At 38.6% G+C, this 16,528-nt stretch overlaps 2 protein-coding genes across 2 annotated transcripts in view; both read left to right on the top strand.

Annotated features, from left to right (window-relative positions):
* The first annotated feature begins 157 nt into the window (after window positions 1-157).
* On the top strand, window positions 158-11,237 carry LOC117942258. Its single transcript, XM_034867656.1, has 9 exons — window positions 158-191; window positions 3,927-4,225; window positions 4,331-4,638; window positions 4,672-5,787; window positions 6,730-8,155; window positions 9,310-9,402; window positions 9,923-9,985; window positions 10,667-10,729; window positions 11,212-11,237. Exons 2-9 carry the CDS (start codon window positions 3,934-3,936, stop codon window positions 11,235-11,237), a joined length of 3,387 nt encoding a protein of 1,128 aa, XP_034723547.1. The 5' UTR covers window positions 158-191; window positions 3,927-3,933.
* Window positions 11,238-15,797: 4,560 nt separating this feature from the next.
* ccdc102a (coiled-coil domain containing 102A) overlaps window positions 15,798-16,528 on the top strand; it is a 64,134-nt gene continuing 63,403 nt past the window's right edge. The window contains exon 1 of the mRNA XM_034867829.1: window positions 15,798-15,984. The gene's annotated coding sequence lies outside the window, so the exon portion shown is untranslated. The remainder of the gene's footprint in view (window positions 15,985-16,528) is intronic.

Below are 16,528 nucleotides of genomic sequence, written 5' to 3'. Positions count from 1 at the left end.
TCTATAGCAGGCTTATTTTTCTGACTAGAGTTTGGCTCCATCTAGGGTTCTGATGGCCCACTGACATTCAGTCTCCAAACTCCAAACCAGCTGATGATGCACATCCTTGACTGATCAGCAGCTACTTAAACTCAGGTGTGTGTACAGCTCATGTTTAATCACTGTGTCTTCATATCCAAGTTCTCAACAAGGTAAAATAACTCTGCTTTGTTTGTTCAGGATTTTTTTGTGAGTCTGGTCTCTCCTGTTTGACTGTTATTCCTCATCTTGGATTTTCTTTTATGTTTTTTGTTCACTCACACTCACTTTAGAGCAGAGCTTTGAGTTAATGTAACCTTTATGTTTCGGCTCGCTTATTCCCTTAACCCTCATGTTGTCCTCCGGTCAAATTGACCCATTTTCCTATGTCTTTGTTCTTTTTGACTACCCCAAAATAACATGATTGATTCCACACAGTGCTCTTTGGCAAGTACACATCTCTATTTTCATTCATTTTGGGGGATCTTATTTAATTTTATAGCTTTTGAAATAAAAAAGAAGGGGTTTTGAAATTGTATTGAAGCATAAAGTTGATATAATCCAGTCATAAATGTATAAAAAAAGACTTTAAAAATGTCCTAAAATAGAAATTTCTCTATGAAGCCGTGAGTTTAGTATTGTTTTACTCTTTAATTTAGAGCTGCTGTTGACGTTCCATGTGGTCCTTGCAGACATAAAATAATATAGCTCAATATTTGACACATTTCTTCATAGGTAGGCTATATTAAACATTTTTTCCTCTTCAGTCTGATACAAACTGTTGTTTAATCCGTATAAACCTAAAGTTGGTCAATGAGTTTAGGGAGAAGACCTCAAACCTTGCTTCAAACTCATGGACATTTCGTATTTGTTTTGTGCATTCTTTGAATAAATCAAACAAATGATTTTTCAATAGTTTCTCAAAAATGCAAATAAAATTTGACTTAAAGCCCATCATTACTTTGAGATCATTTTTTTTTTTTTTTTTTTTTTTTATATCATTGAGCTAACCGCCTGAGTTTTCCACGTTCAGTAATGGGACGTTCACAGTCCGGTTCAAATTTTTCCGATATAGTTAGTTTAAATGCTTTAACTGACTTGACGAATCTTCCAGTCACCAAATTGAATATTTAATCCAAAAATGTAACAAATCTTCAAATGTCAGAATTAAAGGTGATGTTATGGTTCATTTAAACTATTTCTCTTGTGATTTTTGCTTCTCTAAAGCAAAGAAATGACTTCAACTTCCTTCCCCTTGTTTCAGCCATTTTGCTCTGGATCTTAAAAATGCCCCTTTAGCCCTTTCAATATAAATACTATACATTTCCTCTTTAGTTTTCAGTTTCTTCTGAAAGATTATCCTTATTTATTAAAACATTTAATTTATCAATTCTTTCTTTGGCTCTTATTATGGATTTTTCAATTTTAATTACTATTTCAGATTTTAAACTTGAAATATTCCCATTTTTGTATTATTCACTTCATTATTACCAAACATGCTTGTAGCTGTTTTTGACTAAATCACATCTTTTAATACATATTTAGTTTCCAAGAAAACATATAGATTACAATTGTGTTGTTCGTGGTAAATGGATTGAAATGAATTTGTAATCAGAAAGTGATGGGGTGAGGGAGATGTAATTCACAGATCCTTTCTAAACGCAGTATCTACTGATGTTGCTCCAGGTAAAATCGTTAATGTCAGGGTTTTAAAAATCGTCAAACATCTATTAAAGTTGACAAATATATGCAGTGCTTTTGAATCTTAAGTGTGGGATTGATTTTACAGGTACTCTATTTACAAGATCATCTGGTGCATCATTATAATCTCCAATAATCAAGTGTGCACCCTGACCAAAATAACAGGATTGATCCCACAGCGCTCTTTGGCAAGTACAAATCTCTACTTTCATTCATTCAGTCTTATTCAATTTATAGCATTTGAAAAAAAAGAAGTGGTTTTGAAATTGCATTTGAATTGTATGAAGTTGACATATTCCAGTCTGATTATCCATCAACATCCATTCCTTTACTTTAAAATTTCAGTTTTTCTAAATCAATAATTAGGTATTATTTCCTAATTGTGGTTTATTGACCACAAATTGCAAAAATAACTGTAAAACTAAAGTTAATAAGTTAATGTTAAATAGTGTTAAACATCAAAAAAGTGGCAAACATTGACATAAAAGCGTCACAAGTGTTGAAAAAGGACTTAAACTTAAAACATTGATAAAAAATCTCAACTCAAAGTAGTAAAAACATATGTTTTGCTAGAGCTGAAATGTTATAATAATGTAAATGGGAAACTATAAAGAAGGAATTGTCTAATTTGAAAACCAAGATCATCCATCTACCTTAATATAAAAATCACTGATTCAACTATAGCTCCTTTTTAAAATTAAGGACAACTTTTTTTTTGTCTACTGCAGAAGATTGATTTCCTTTTTGGTGCTTTCACGGTACCTCTAACATGAAAGATATTTTTTTAAGGAACGAAAATGGAAGTCTGTCATAACAAAAAATCTGAACTGAATGTCTGTTCATGTTATAGAAACTTAGTACTACTAAACTAAGTAAAGGAAAAAATACTAGAATAGGAAATCGTAGACTCTGCCAAGTAGACCACTCTAAACACAAGTAGGCTACCTAAAACTCCTGATATTCTTATTTATGCCATTGGAGTGAACATATTGCCCTTTTAATTGTATGCAAATTAACCTATTAGTATATTTAACTTAAAGTTTACCTCACATTAAGGGACATTTAAGAGGTTATGCAGTGTCTCACACCATTAACAGGACGCCATTTAGTTTTTTCCGTCGATGCATGCTTCACAAGAGGCCACAGTTTAAAATATTTCTGCACTGTCTCCCCTGTTGGGTTGAATCCCAAGTCATCCGGAGGGTCGTCCTCTTAATGACATCAGCGTTGAAAGAAGTTTTCCTTAGTTGGAATCTGAAGGTGCGCACGGTGAGCTGAAGGTTGATGGGGCTTGCGCTTTTAGCCTCACTCGGGCGTCCTACCCTGTGCACGGTGTCCACCATGAATCCCAGCTTGGTCTTTTCCTCTGGAATGATTTCAGCGGTACTCTCCAGCACCTCCTTCCTCACATCTTCGTTGATGAAGATAAAATTCCATCTCTTTCTGTACCGCTCTGACTCTTCTCCTTCAGGATGTGATCTGGTCACTCATCTTCTTAACTGTCATCAGTTTCTTTGCACTGGATTTCCATCCCTTTCACATGTTCCTGCACTCTAGCAATCTTGGCTGTATTTTTTTGGTCATTCAAGCCATTAACGGCTTTTTAGGATGTCAGCATTTGACACAGTTTCATCTTTTGCACAGACCTTTTTGGGATTTGGGCTTTTTCAGGGAAGTAACATGAAGAGGTGTACATAAACCGGGAAACAAATTTTCAACATGATCAGGCCTTCCTTTCTCACGTTCTTGGCATCTGTCTTTACAGCGCACAGCACAAGTCCTGGTTTAGCAAAACTTTGACAAACCGCGAACAGTTTGTAAGCTAGTTGCTATTTCACTAAATTTGACCAACTTATGTCTTATTGTTCAGGCAAATGAACTTACTGGATGCAAGGGCAATGTTCCACTCCTTTTTTGTCTGTCGCTGATATAGTCTCAAGGTATTTTAAATAACTGGTACGTGGTCAGTCTCTGAGTTTAGAATGAAATGACTGCACAGATCGCCATCTTGGACCCACCTTTTTTGATTTGTATGAGGTTATCCGTAGTCTGTGTATTACTAACTGTAGAGGGCGGTTGGCACTCCAGTTTAAAGAAGCGAGCTGACACTACCTAACAAGGTTTGTTACAGCAAGAGTGGCCAACGGTTTTTGGAAAATTTGTGTGGATGCACAACGGTCCTAACTGCCCTTTCTCCATCTCTGTAGGTTGAAAATGGCAGCAACATCAGCTGTCAATATATCTCCACCAGCTCATCCAGGACCAATTGCAGGGAGCCTACACACAAACAGCCGTGGACCAACCTATGAGCAGCAAGCTCCAGGATTGCACAGCATCAGCCAAGACCCAGGAGCATCATTCCATCCCCAACCCCCCGTTTTTGTCCGGCCTTTCTTCTATGTCCACGCTCCACCTCCACCCCAACCACCACCTCCACCCCCTTTCCTCCACTACCAGTGGCCCATGCCCTTCCCCTATAACCCCTTTGCGGCCTTCCCAGGCATGGGTGAGTCTCAATTTATTATTAATTTTAGCTTATTTGACTTGAACCATCATCTAATTTAAATAATAATTTTAAATTAATCTCACCTATAATTTGTCTACCTTCCAGGCTATGGTATGGCCATGCCCCCATTCCCCCCTCATCCCTATATGAATGCTCCAGCCCATTTTCTGCACCACCCCCACCCTCACGTCCAACCTTTGGACAGACGTTTTATCCATTCCCCAGTCTACGCTCCTAGCGCACCCTACCAGAACCCAAACCGGACCCACAGAAGTCATCTGAGTCATACTGGCAATGTTAGAGAAACCGTGAACTGTGAGGTCCAAACAGAACCCATACAAATAGGTCGTTATGGAGAAAGAAGCCCACTCATTGACTCAGATTCTGGGCGTGCAACTGGCTCAAACTCTCCATCTGCCTCAAGTACCAGATCGCAAAAAAGAGGCTCTGCCGAGGTTAGGAACAATACCTTGCCCAGCAGTGCTTCACTTACTTCAGCCAATTCTCCAGATAGTATGGTTCCTGTTTGTAGCACTTTTCAACAGGAGGTTGTCAAAGAGAGACACGTCTCTGTTCCTGACATCCTAATGAGTTGGAGAAGTGGCACGCCGCAGGCAAAGATTCTGAAATTGGCGGACAACCTGCCTCGGAATGACGACCAGCTGCCTTCTTACGAAACAGAAGGCCACCAGAAGTCTTTTTACCAGAGTCCGACTCGGACCAAAAATGGTCCAGTGGTGGCTGACAGTGCAGACGATGATGCTGAGCGTAACCTAAGCTCTAAAAATGGTGCAACCCTTTATCAAATCCTCAAACTGAGAAAAGCTCATGGAGAGTGGAAGGCAGACTACAGAAGAGAAAATGAACCGGTGGGATTGAATGGCTCTCGAAAGCATAGTCTAAGCTACACAGATAAACTGCTACATTCACATAAGAAATCCCGACAGCTCCCTGACAATGAGCAAGAAGATGAGACAAATCCACAGAGACCAGAAAGAGTGCCGGACCAGACAGAGATCATTCCCTATCAAATGTATAGCTGTCAGACGGCGAGAAAAATGAATGAGTCTGTTTGGTCTGTGGAGTCTCTGCCCCCCTTTGTCGCCACCAAGGAATGGCTATTGCAGAACGGCATGTTGGAGCCTGAAGTAACTGACCCTGTTCTGATGTCCAAAACACCACCTCAGAATCACCACCAGCTGTCATCTTACACAACTGAAGAAGACAATGAGAGGTCTTTTTACCACAGTCCAACTCGGACCAAAAATGGTCCAATTGTTGATGGCGCTTATGATAAACTTGAGGGTAGCTTAAGCTCAGTGGACATTTCAACCCTCTACACAGTCTTCAAACTAAGAGATGACCATGAAGAGCGAAATGCAGAATCACAAAGTGCTGTACCGTGTAGTCTACCCTACACGGATGAACTGCTACACTCAAACGAATCCCGAAAGCTCCCTGACAATGAGCAAGAAGATGGTGACAAGTCAAATCCACATGCAGACCCGGCAGAGATCATTCCTGATCAAATGTCTTGCAATAGTTCTCAGATGGAGAGAAAAGTGAATGAGTCTCTTTGGTATGTAAAGTCTCTGCCAAGCTATATCCCAACTAAGGACTCTCAGCTGCAGAACAGCGCGTTTGAACCTGTTTTGAACCAGTGTCCAACTCAGAACAAAAATGGTCCCGTGGCAGCAAACTCTCCTAATAATGCTAAGGGTAACTTGTGCTCTGAGAATAGTACAGCACCTTTCACAATCCTTAAACTGAGACAAGCTCATGAAGAGCAAAATCCAGAATCCAAAAGAGGAAACAAGTTGGTGGAATTCACCGGCTCTGACAAGAGAGAGAAACGGCTACATTCACGCAACGAATCTCAAAAGCTCCCTGACAATGAGCAAGAAGATGAAGAGACAAATCCACACGGAGACACAACAGAGATCATTCCCTATCAAATGTCTTTAAATGTTTCTCAGATGGAGAGAAAAATGAATGGGTCTGTTTGGTCTGTGGAGTCTCTTTCTCCCTTGATTCCTGAGGGCTGGCTACTGCAGAACGGCATGCATGAGCCTAAAGTAACTGACTCTGTTCCAGTGTCCAAAACGCCACCTCAGAATGACCACTGGCTACCGTCTCACGAAAATGAAGAGCAGATGTCTTTTTACCAAAGTACAACTCGGAAGAAAAATGGTCCAGTGGTGGATGACCGTGAATATGCCGATGATGATGAGAGTAACTTAAGCTCCATGGACAGTGTAATCCTTTTAAAGATGTTCAAAATGATAGATGCTCATAAAGGGCATAATGCTGAATGCAGAAGAGAAAATGAGCCGATGCGATTGCTTGGCTCTGGAACGCGTCGTAGCCTACAATACGCAGATGAACTGCTACATTCCACAAAGCTTCATGATAATGAGCAAGAAGATGCCGACGAGACAAATCCAAATGCAGACATGACAGAGATAATTCCCTATCAAATTAATAGCTGTCAGACGGAGAGAAAAATGAATGAGTCTGTTTGGTCTGTGGAGTCTTTGCCCCCCTTTATCCCCTCTAAGGAGTGGCTGCGGCAGAACGGCATGTTGGACCCTGAAGTGACTGATTCTGTTCCGATGTCCAAAACACTGCCTCAGAATGACAACCAGCTGCTGTCTCATTTGGCTGAAGAGCATGAGAAGTCTTTTTACCAGTGTCCAACTCAGACTGAAAACGGTCCACTGGTTCTTGACGGTGCTAATGATAATGCTAAGGGTAGCTTAAGCTCTAAAAACAGCCCGACCCTTTTCGAACTAAAGGAAGCTCATGAAGTGCAAAAATCAGAATCCAGAAGAGAAAATGAGCCGGTGGGATTGGTTGACCCTGTAAGGCGTTTGCTACTCTACACAGATGAGCTGCCACGTTCACAAAACGAATCCCAAACAATTCCTGACAATGAGCAAGAAGATGCTGACAAGACAAATCCACATGACACGACTCCCTATCAAATTAAAAAAACGAATGGGTCTGTCTGTTCTGTGGACTCTTTGCCCCTCTCTATCCCCAATAAGGACTCTCTGCTACAGAACGCCATGCTGGAGCTTGGAGTAACAGACTCGGTTCCAATGTCCGAAACACCGCCTCAGAATGACCACCAGTTGCCATCTTATGAAGCTGAAGAGCATGTAAAGTCTACTTCCCAGAGTCCAACTCGGAACAAAAATGATCCAATGATGGCTGACGCCGCTTACACTAACAATGCTAATGCTGAGGTTAACTTAAGCTCCATAGACAGTGCAACCCTTTTCAAGATCTTCAAACTGAGAAAAGCTCACGAAGAGAGACTTGCAGAATCCGTGAGAGCTGTAAGGTGTAGCATACCCTACACAGAAGAACTAGTACTTTCCCAAACCAAATCCCAAAAGCTCCCTGACAATGAGCAAGAAGATAGTGAGACAAATCCTCAAGCAGACACCACAGAGATCATTCCCGATCAAGTGTATAGCAGTCAGACGGAGAGAGAAATTGGGTCTGTGAAGTGTCTTGCCCCCTCTATCCCCGCCAAGAAGTGCAGTGACATGGATGCCTCTAAAACGAGAAGACTAAAGCAAGGCCAGGGCGTGGTTCCTTTAGTAAAGGACCCCTTAACTTCCCCAACTCCCCTGCAGAGTAAAACTTTATTTACCATCTCTGAAGAAAACACAGACACAAATAGGTGTCGGGTGATTTGCCAAAACGGAGTGGACGTGGAGGACGAAGCTTGCAGGAACAAAGAAGTCCAAAACCAGCAACTGTGTGTCCAGACGGCTGCCCAGAAGATGGCCGACGTGTCTCCATCAAAGGCACATTTAGTGGACTGTGGCGTCCAGTGTTCTGAACTACTGGAACACAACTGTGTATGTGAGATGAAGAGCAGCATGGGACCGAGCAGATGGCATCAAAGTAAACAGTTTGGCCTTTTCCTTCCTAACCCTCGTGTGGTCTGTCTCAAAATTTGAAAATCAACAATTTTAAAGCATTTTATCAATTTAAAAAAAAATCTTAAGTTTTTTTAACATTTTGACACACTCCTTTTTTCAATGTTTGTCACTTTTTTAATGTTTCATTTACTTTTTGTTTTAAAATTCAATTTGGGAATTTATCTTCAATTAACCGCAATTATAGGAAATTATGCCTCATGTTTAGGAATTATTTAGACTAAAATGAAAGGAATGTATGTTGATCGATAATGAGACTTGAATTATTACTATACTATTGCAAAACAACTTTGATTTGTTTTACAAATGCTATAAAATTGAATAAGATGCCCCAAGATCACACCAAAGACCGTTTTGGAATCAAAAGTGTTTTGGGTAATTACAAATGGGTAGTTAAAATGAACATTGATATAGGAATACGGGTCCATTTGAATGCGTATAGAAGTACAAATAGCTATTAAGACTAGATGATTTTCTAGGCAAATATTGACTTGGGACTATTTGGGCGGAGAGACTGTGATAAGCCCTATTTCAACAAACTGTCGTGTTCCTTTTAAAGTGCTCATATTATGCATGTTCCATTGCCTATATTGCAGTATATCTTGTGCATGTTATAGGTTTATAAAGTGAAAAAAACAAAGTCCACCCCCCCCCCCCATTTACTTCTGTGAAATGTGCATCACAGATTATAGCTTAGCCTAGCTGCTAGCGATTCACGCCTTCATACTCTGCTTCTGACTGGCTAGTAGTCCTTACCTAGTTAAGCATGTGCGACTCCCGAAAAAGATGGAACAGATGTGAGATGTCTCACTCTCTAGCTAAAATGGAGAGCTCAACACACAGGGTGAAAAGAGGAGCTGCAGCAATGTGCAGTGTCATAATAGTTAAAAGAAGAAACAGTTTATCATGTTCTATTATGGTACAATCCCCTAAATACAATTATGAACCCCCTAAAAGTAAAATAATAATGTAAAGTTGCAAAATAAGCGTTTTTATCCATTACATTATTTATGGGATCTTTAGAGCTGCAATAACAATTTTATAAATTGCACAGCCCTTACATGTCCCTCTTTTGCCTGTTGAGGACATTTTTTTTAATTATTATTTTTAAACAGTTATTTATCTCCATAGATATGAAGAAAGCAAACCATGAAGGAGTTGAAGGAGTTGGAGTTAGAAGGAAGAAAAGAAGAGGAGGCATGATCACTGGAGGAATGTCGTCAGGTCAGGGTTTCAATTTCCTGCATGGCCTTTTTTTTGTTTTTATAAAGAAAAATGGTGCATGCTGTAATTTAAAGATTAATCATTATGCTAGCACGGTACTTGTCTACACTGTAGTTCTACAGGACAATAATTAGGGGACCAGTCGCACAACATAAAATCATGACTGTAAAAGTTTTTTTTTTTTTTTTCTAAATTCTTTTTCAAATGAAATGTGTAAAGTAAATCTCATCAGAAAAGAGAGGTTAGGGTCCGGAATATTTTAAGTGCAATGTTTTAAAAGCCACCATCCTGGCAGAAATTAAGAGCTTGGAAATTTGAATGCATTCATTAAGCATTTGTATAATGTTGATGTGAAGTTTTTAAATGGTATACTATACTACTCTTTGGTTTGATAAGTTACCCGTCTTCAAACCATTAAGATCACAGAAAAACAGACTGTGGCAAAAAATAGCATGGTAGTGTAAGACACCAAGCAGCCAAATCATGGACTTTTAATTGTCCTCCCTCTATATTACTACAGATATGCACAGCAGCCAACAGGAAGCCTACAATGGAAATTATTGCAAACCTTGGAAATCGCAAGGTAAGAATCACTCGTTAGGATGGGTGATGCCAATCAGGCTGTGGCTTTTTTTTCTTTTTTTTTATGTAGGGTTATACATTTTTTATTTAATTCTGAATACATCATCATTTTGTGAACCTTGTTTGTTAGCAGGTACAAAATACAAATAAATCTATACATGACATGTGAGGGGCTTTGTTAGGGCACCGAAGTGTGAAATTTAATCCATCATAAAGGAGAAAAAAAATATGAAAAGACTCCTGTTGTATCCAACAAAGCAATCTGTAGGTTGATTTGATAAACACTGATCCCTGAATGTTCGAGATGAATGACTATGATGTACAGTTTATTAATGCTTGTTTCTAAAAATGAAAGTTTAAGAACGAAGACTGAGTTACAGTAATGTATACCAACAAATAGTATGAAAAGTGGCAACCTCCAGTGTTCATCATAGGTCGGTGTTTTTCCCGAAATACCAACAGACTTTTATTTTTTATTGTAGCTATGTCCCTTTTTACCCTGAGATTGGCTGAAGTTGTGCACCCAGAGATTAATGGTGTCAATCTTTTTTTAATTTTTTTTATTCAAAGACCTGTCATTCCATGGCCAAGTACTAAAAAAGCACACAGTGTGTCCCTAATGTTGAGATAATCTTTTAGATTGCGTAAGACCCTCTTGCATCATCGCTCTATATGTCTACAGATATGCACAGCAGCCAGCAGGAAGTCTCCAACGGAAACTTTTGCAGACCTTGGAAATCCCAAGGTGAGAACTGCATGAACACACAAGACTCATTAAGTGTTAACCCACCTTTTTCTATCACTGCACATATTATGCACTCTTTGGGGATAAAGGTGGAGTTGAAATGTAAAATTTGTTTACAGTTAAGAGAACCAAATGGGGCTTAAGGCATGAGAGGGGAAATTCCCCCCCGCCCCACTCACCCAATTGGAATTAATTTTGCCCTCTGGATCTGTGGCCATATTATCGCAGTACTTTCAGAAAGCTCAAATGAAGCCTTAATGAGCAGTCTAGTGCAGCTTGACTTGGTGTCAATCACCCAAATGGACGTATTTTTGTGTTTTCTGGATTTATTTATTTTTTAAATTATCAGTTGGCATCATGCATGTATCAGTTAGGACGATGCTACTAGATTTATCTGCATTGGACAAATCATTCTACTGTTGTACCCATCCTCTAAACTGCTTTTTTTAAACCTTTTTAATACTGTTGGTTGCTTCTTCCAGGTAGATATGGACGGAACCGACGCTGACGACTTGTTAGTCTGTGATTGATTTTAATGAATGTATTTTAAATTTTAAATCTAAACATGACTTTCAAATTAAAAATTTAATATTTTTCAATAAACGTTTTAACATCTCGTTATTCGTTTGTCGATTCTTGAACATAGTTTTTATTTTATATCCAAATAAACTAAAGGTCAGGCCCCCTTTCTTCTTCTGTTCTTTCCTAAGAACCAGAACTTCTGCTTATACCTAATGCTAAATAGAACGCAACAAGATGGGGCGTAACTCAGACTAAACTCCAAGGACCTCTTTTTACACAATGGTTAGATATCAGCCAGTGAAGAAACTAAAACAAAGAAGCACCCAACAATGTAACACTTACTGGACACACATACACACAATGGCCTTTCTCACTATCGATCGATGCACAGGCATTTAAAACTTCATTTAAAAACCAATAAGTCAATCATCCACATAAAATCTATAATATCGCATACTTCCAATGTAGTCAACCTGCTTCAGCCTTAGATTGCATGGAACTGTATCCAGATTGAGGGTTATGCTGCAACTAGTAAATAAAATCAAAAGTGAGTATTACATCCTGACATCAGTTTTGATCTTGCATTGATGCAAAGATTGGTGTTGACTGAGACAATAGCCTTGCTCTGTAAATGCATTCAAGTAAATGATTTAGGAAAGAACCCTGGGAAGGGAAGTCCACCGCATTGACAGAATGTTGGATTCTGTCTAGTTTAAAAGCAGAATGGGAGAACCAGAGTGAAAATAATTTTAACCCCATCCCACTGGTGCTGTTAGTGAATATCTTTTGCCGTCCACTTGAGCCAAAGTTGAACCCTTGTGTTGTCTTCCCATCAACAATGCAACGTCCTCAAAGGTAAAAATGCTTTTATTTTTTTAAATTTTCTTAAGATTCTATTTTATGCTTTTATGGTTAGCTTCTTTTTGCGCTTTTTCCACTGCCACCAACAACCATTTATTAGCAATAGTTTTACACCTATTTTTGGACATAATCAATAAACCTCATACTGTATGTAATTATACCTAATTTGTTTAAAAGAAATCTGAAATTAGGAATTATTTTGACAAATCGTCATGGTTTCGTGAATAAGCAGACTGACTAAACCATTTCAATGTTTTTTCAAGTGCTTTAAAAATTTACCAAACCCGCAGAATTCAATAATTGAGGTGAACTGATCAAAATATTACCTGCAAAAGGAGTCTTATTTAACCATTTCGGTTATTTGTTGCCAGTTTAATGAGAAACAGATAATGGGTTCAATTTGACCCGATGACGTGAGGGTTGAAGACATCACCATGTCAGCCACACTTGATGCTCTCATCTACTGTCGGTTCTCTCTGGAAAAGGTATTCAGCCCCCAACACATGGCACACCTGTAAGAAAGCCTGCAGAGGAGAAAAGCATTTACCCGTCCATACATAAACTGGAGATCATACGCTGATAACCTACACAGACCACTTAAGATCTGTCTATGGAGTAATGGACTGATAAATGCAGGGACATGCAGGGAGCTCCAGGTTCTCTTTTGCTGCCTGACCTAACAATTTCAAGCTGCCACATTCCATTTGTGTCAGTGTCAAAAGAAATCCGATAAGATTTACTTCAGCTGTCTGTGAGGGGAAATCAGTTGGCTGGTGGTGAGCCTGTGCCAGTAGCATACTATGCAGACCATATGCATGTATTGGCATGCACATGTACATACTCAAATGGCATTATAGTGCAACATAACCATGACTTTAATAAAAGCAGACGTGATATTCATTTTAACTGACCATCAAATTCCAGCATGCTCATATTACAACCATAATTAACCCTTGTGTAGTCTTCACGTCAGAATTGAAAATTTTCTTTTTCATATGACTTCGTCACTTTTTATTAATCACTTTTGAAGCTCTTTGAGTTTTTTAATTTTTTTTTAACGTTTTCAACATTAACTTCAGTTTTACAGTTCTTTTTGGAACATATGTTCAATAAACCTCATTTATAGGAAATTATACCTAATTTTTGAGTTAGAAAAGCCAAACTTAAGAATTTTTCAGACTAAAATTAAAGGAACGTATGTTGATGGATAATCAGACTGGAATGTGTCAACTTTTAATCAATACTCTTTCAAAACCAATTCTTTCACTTCAATTTCTCTCCAAATGCTATAAAATTGAATAAGACACCCCAAAATGTATGAAAGCAGAAATTTGTTCTTGCCAAAGAGTGTTGTGTGGAGTCAATCATGGTATTGTGGGTGATTACCATTCAAAGAAAAGTTAAAAGGACCTTGATATAGGAAAACGGGTCAATTTGACCCAAGGACAACATGAGGGTTTAAGCTATGGCAACTAACCTGGGAACAGAGTAAAAAAACACCTTCAAACTAATAATTCAGACACTAACAGATTGAACAAACTGATCAGGAAGGCTATATTTCGAGCTAAACAAAGTGTTCTCTCTCATGGATAACTCTTTCCACCCTCTTTTTTTTTTTTTTTTTTTTAATACTTTATTGGAGTTTTATACAGTTTATCAACAGCATATATTAGAGGGCAAAAAGAAGAAGAAAAAACCTCTTCACCCCCCACACTGGTCCAAGAAATCATTCCTACCATAGGCAATAAAACTTAACACTTTATTACTGACTGTTATAAGACTCAAACATCACAACACACCAACTGCAACTTGCACAAAGACAGGTTTAGCTTACATATTTATGAATACTATTCAAGTAGTACATTTTTATTGCCAACTAGTGCATGCATTTGTAAATTTTCATTGTTTTTTGAATATTTATTCTTGCATTCTATCCTATTTCTTTTTTCTTGTATATTCTGTATTTGTTCTGTGTGTCTAACATTTTGCTGCTGTAGACTGAAAACGTACTCTTTTTGAAGGGCTTGTGTCTCTTCTTCCTTCAAAGATGCACTGTTTCCATATTGACACAACCATACATATAATTCAAATGAGATGCACTAGTGTTGGTATGGGCAGTAGTGGGAATATAATTCTCTGTGCAGTGACAGAAAACAAGACTAGGTGGAATGCTAAATGGCTGGACCGAGTATGGTCATTACGTTAAAGTGTGGTCTTGTTGGTGAAAAGCCACTATATAGGAATACCTTAATTTTTAGAGATTGGGGCGAAAATATCCTAAATAACAAGGTAGTATTTCAGGGTAGAAAAACTACACATTTCACACACAGGTTGGAGGAATGGGGGGTTCTTGGAGGCCTTCCAGCCCATGCTGTTGTGAGCTTTTAGGGCCGACCCGGGTCCTCGGCTTGCCATCAGAGGGAGCCAGTGTTCTGTTTTCTATTGCATTTGTGAAACTCTTGTCATAGGAAATAGGACCTCATGAGGCTTAGCTGGTGTGATGGTTTTAGTTTAGCACTTATCTAGGCCTAGCAAACTAACTCCTTATTGGTTCAGCTTAACTTTCCTAGATTATTGAGATATTTTGAATTGTTATGCCTTTATAGCCTACCTTTTTCAGTTTAACAGCTGTTTAATTATTGACAGAGTATAAGACAATGGGCCCCTAAGCACAGACATGTAAAAATCCATCTAAATACTTCACATGCTATACAAAATACCATCAAAGGAAACCAGTTATATTTCCTTAAAGCAAAGTACACTCTGCCATCCAACATATAATTCTATAATTCAAGTGTGCATGTGCTGCTTTATGATGGACGGATGATTATAAATATAGTAACCGTATTCAATATTAAAGGAACAGGATGATTTGACATCCCTTATTTTAAGTCTGTGATAATCCAAGAAATGCTAAAAAAAAATAGCCACTCTGTGTTGAATAAGCAAGTAGTCAATGGACAAAAAAAAGTGTTTTTTTCTAAATGAAAAAAGAAACATATTTTTAAATGGCTAATTAATTATTGTATAAGTAATTGGAAGCTAAAATGAAAAACATGACCCAGCTCCAGCTTCTCCAATGTGAGAATATGCTGCTTTTTTTATTTTCTATCATTATAAACTGAACTTCTTTGGGTTTTGGACTGCAAAACAAGACATTAGAAGACAATACCTTGGACATTAGGAAACTGATGGAGACATTTTATTTACTAAACGTGTAATGATTGATAAAGAAAAAAACATTTGATTAAATATGGAAAACTTACATTTGCTTAACATGCTTTCAAATCTAGAATTTGTCAGTATTAATATTCTCTGTAATTTCATATCAAATTAATAATAATCATTACAGAAAGTGATATCTGTTGTTTTCCACATGCTTTTAAATTGCAAAACACTCTTGTAATATGTTTATATATCTATAAACTGTGTGTTTTTTCTGATAAAAGAACTTTGTTTGCTTTGATCTTCAGCATTAGGTAAAGTGAGTGAGACCTGAGAGAGATCACATTCCACCAGGTCTTCTCCCGGTGCTGTAGTATTTCAACTGGGAGGTCTTCACTTGGCCAACCAATGAACACACGGCTGTGATGGAAACAGATCCCGATTGGCTCACAGCAGGATAGTCTTGTCACATCGATAGCCGATTGGTTGGAGGGGTGCTCCAAACGCTCGAGACCCTCCCGTTTTTTTCTCCTTAGCGAGGACGACGTTTTCCATCCAGACCAGAGGGGGAAAAAACAGCAATAAGAGGACAACCATCAGACCGTGGTTGGTCTGGGGGAAAAAACGGAACCTTTAGCTGCTTTACCGGGGTAAAACACATATCGCAGGCGGAGATAACTGCATTCTTCACCGGGGCTCAATTTACGGTACGTTCTCCTTTGCTTTTGTTGTCATAGTGGCTGATAGTTTGACTGAGTAGCTTACACCGCTGGTGTCAAATGACACGAACAATATCTAATTTTTCGCTTTTAAGCTCTCCATGTGCATCGGCTTTTTGGGATATTAGCCTAATTGCAAAATAATAGACCTATGACATGCTTTGAAGGGACATTTCCATAGTTGCTTTATTCGTGACGTCTCCTGGTATGTTGGTAACATTGTTGCTGTAAGGAAAAGGGGACTTTGACTGTGGAAGCCCCGGTGAAGTTCACACAGTGTATTGTTTTCCCTTTGCTCATTGGCTTTTTGAAATGTTTAACTCGTTTATGTAGACTTATAACTACCTGCAATCTAAGGGAAATGACCAGAGAGTTCCAGAGCCTGTGGCAGGAGTTCCCAAAGTGGGCAACCCCAGTGCTAGGCTATCCCTGATAGAGCAGATTGGCTTGTCCAGAAATGATGAGTAGGCTTTATGAATGGCAAAAGTTGCCAGACAACAGCATTTAGTAAACATAGCTATACTGAGAAATA

The sequence above is a fragment of the Etheostoma cragini genome, chromosome 1 (genome assembly GCF_013103735.1).
Source record: "Etheostoma cragini isolate CJK2018 chromosome 1, CSU_Ecrag_1.0, whole genome shotgun sequence".
NCBI lineage: Eukaryota > Metazoa > Chordata > Actinopteri > Perciformes > Percidae > Etheostoma > Etheostoma cragini.
The sequence above is the reverse complement of the archived record's forward strand: the minus strand, read 5'-3'. Positions and strand labels throughout refer to the sequence as shown.

Bases quoted from the DNA above. Each gene is read 5' to 3' on its own strand.
- LOC117942258 (XM_034867656.1), top strand. From the start codon at position 3,934: ATGGCAGCAACATCAGCTGTCAATATATCTCCACCAGCTCATCCAGGA. The intron at 5,788-6,729 runs GTGAATGAGTCT...ACGGAGAGAAAA, and splicing joins GTTCTCAGATGGAGAGAAAA to ATGAATGAGTCTGTTTGGTC. The intron at 9,986-10,666 runs GTAAGAATCACT...ATATGTCTACAG, and splicing joins CAAACCTTGGAAATCGCAAG to ATATGCACAGCAGCCAGCAG.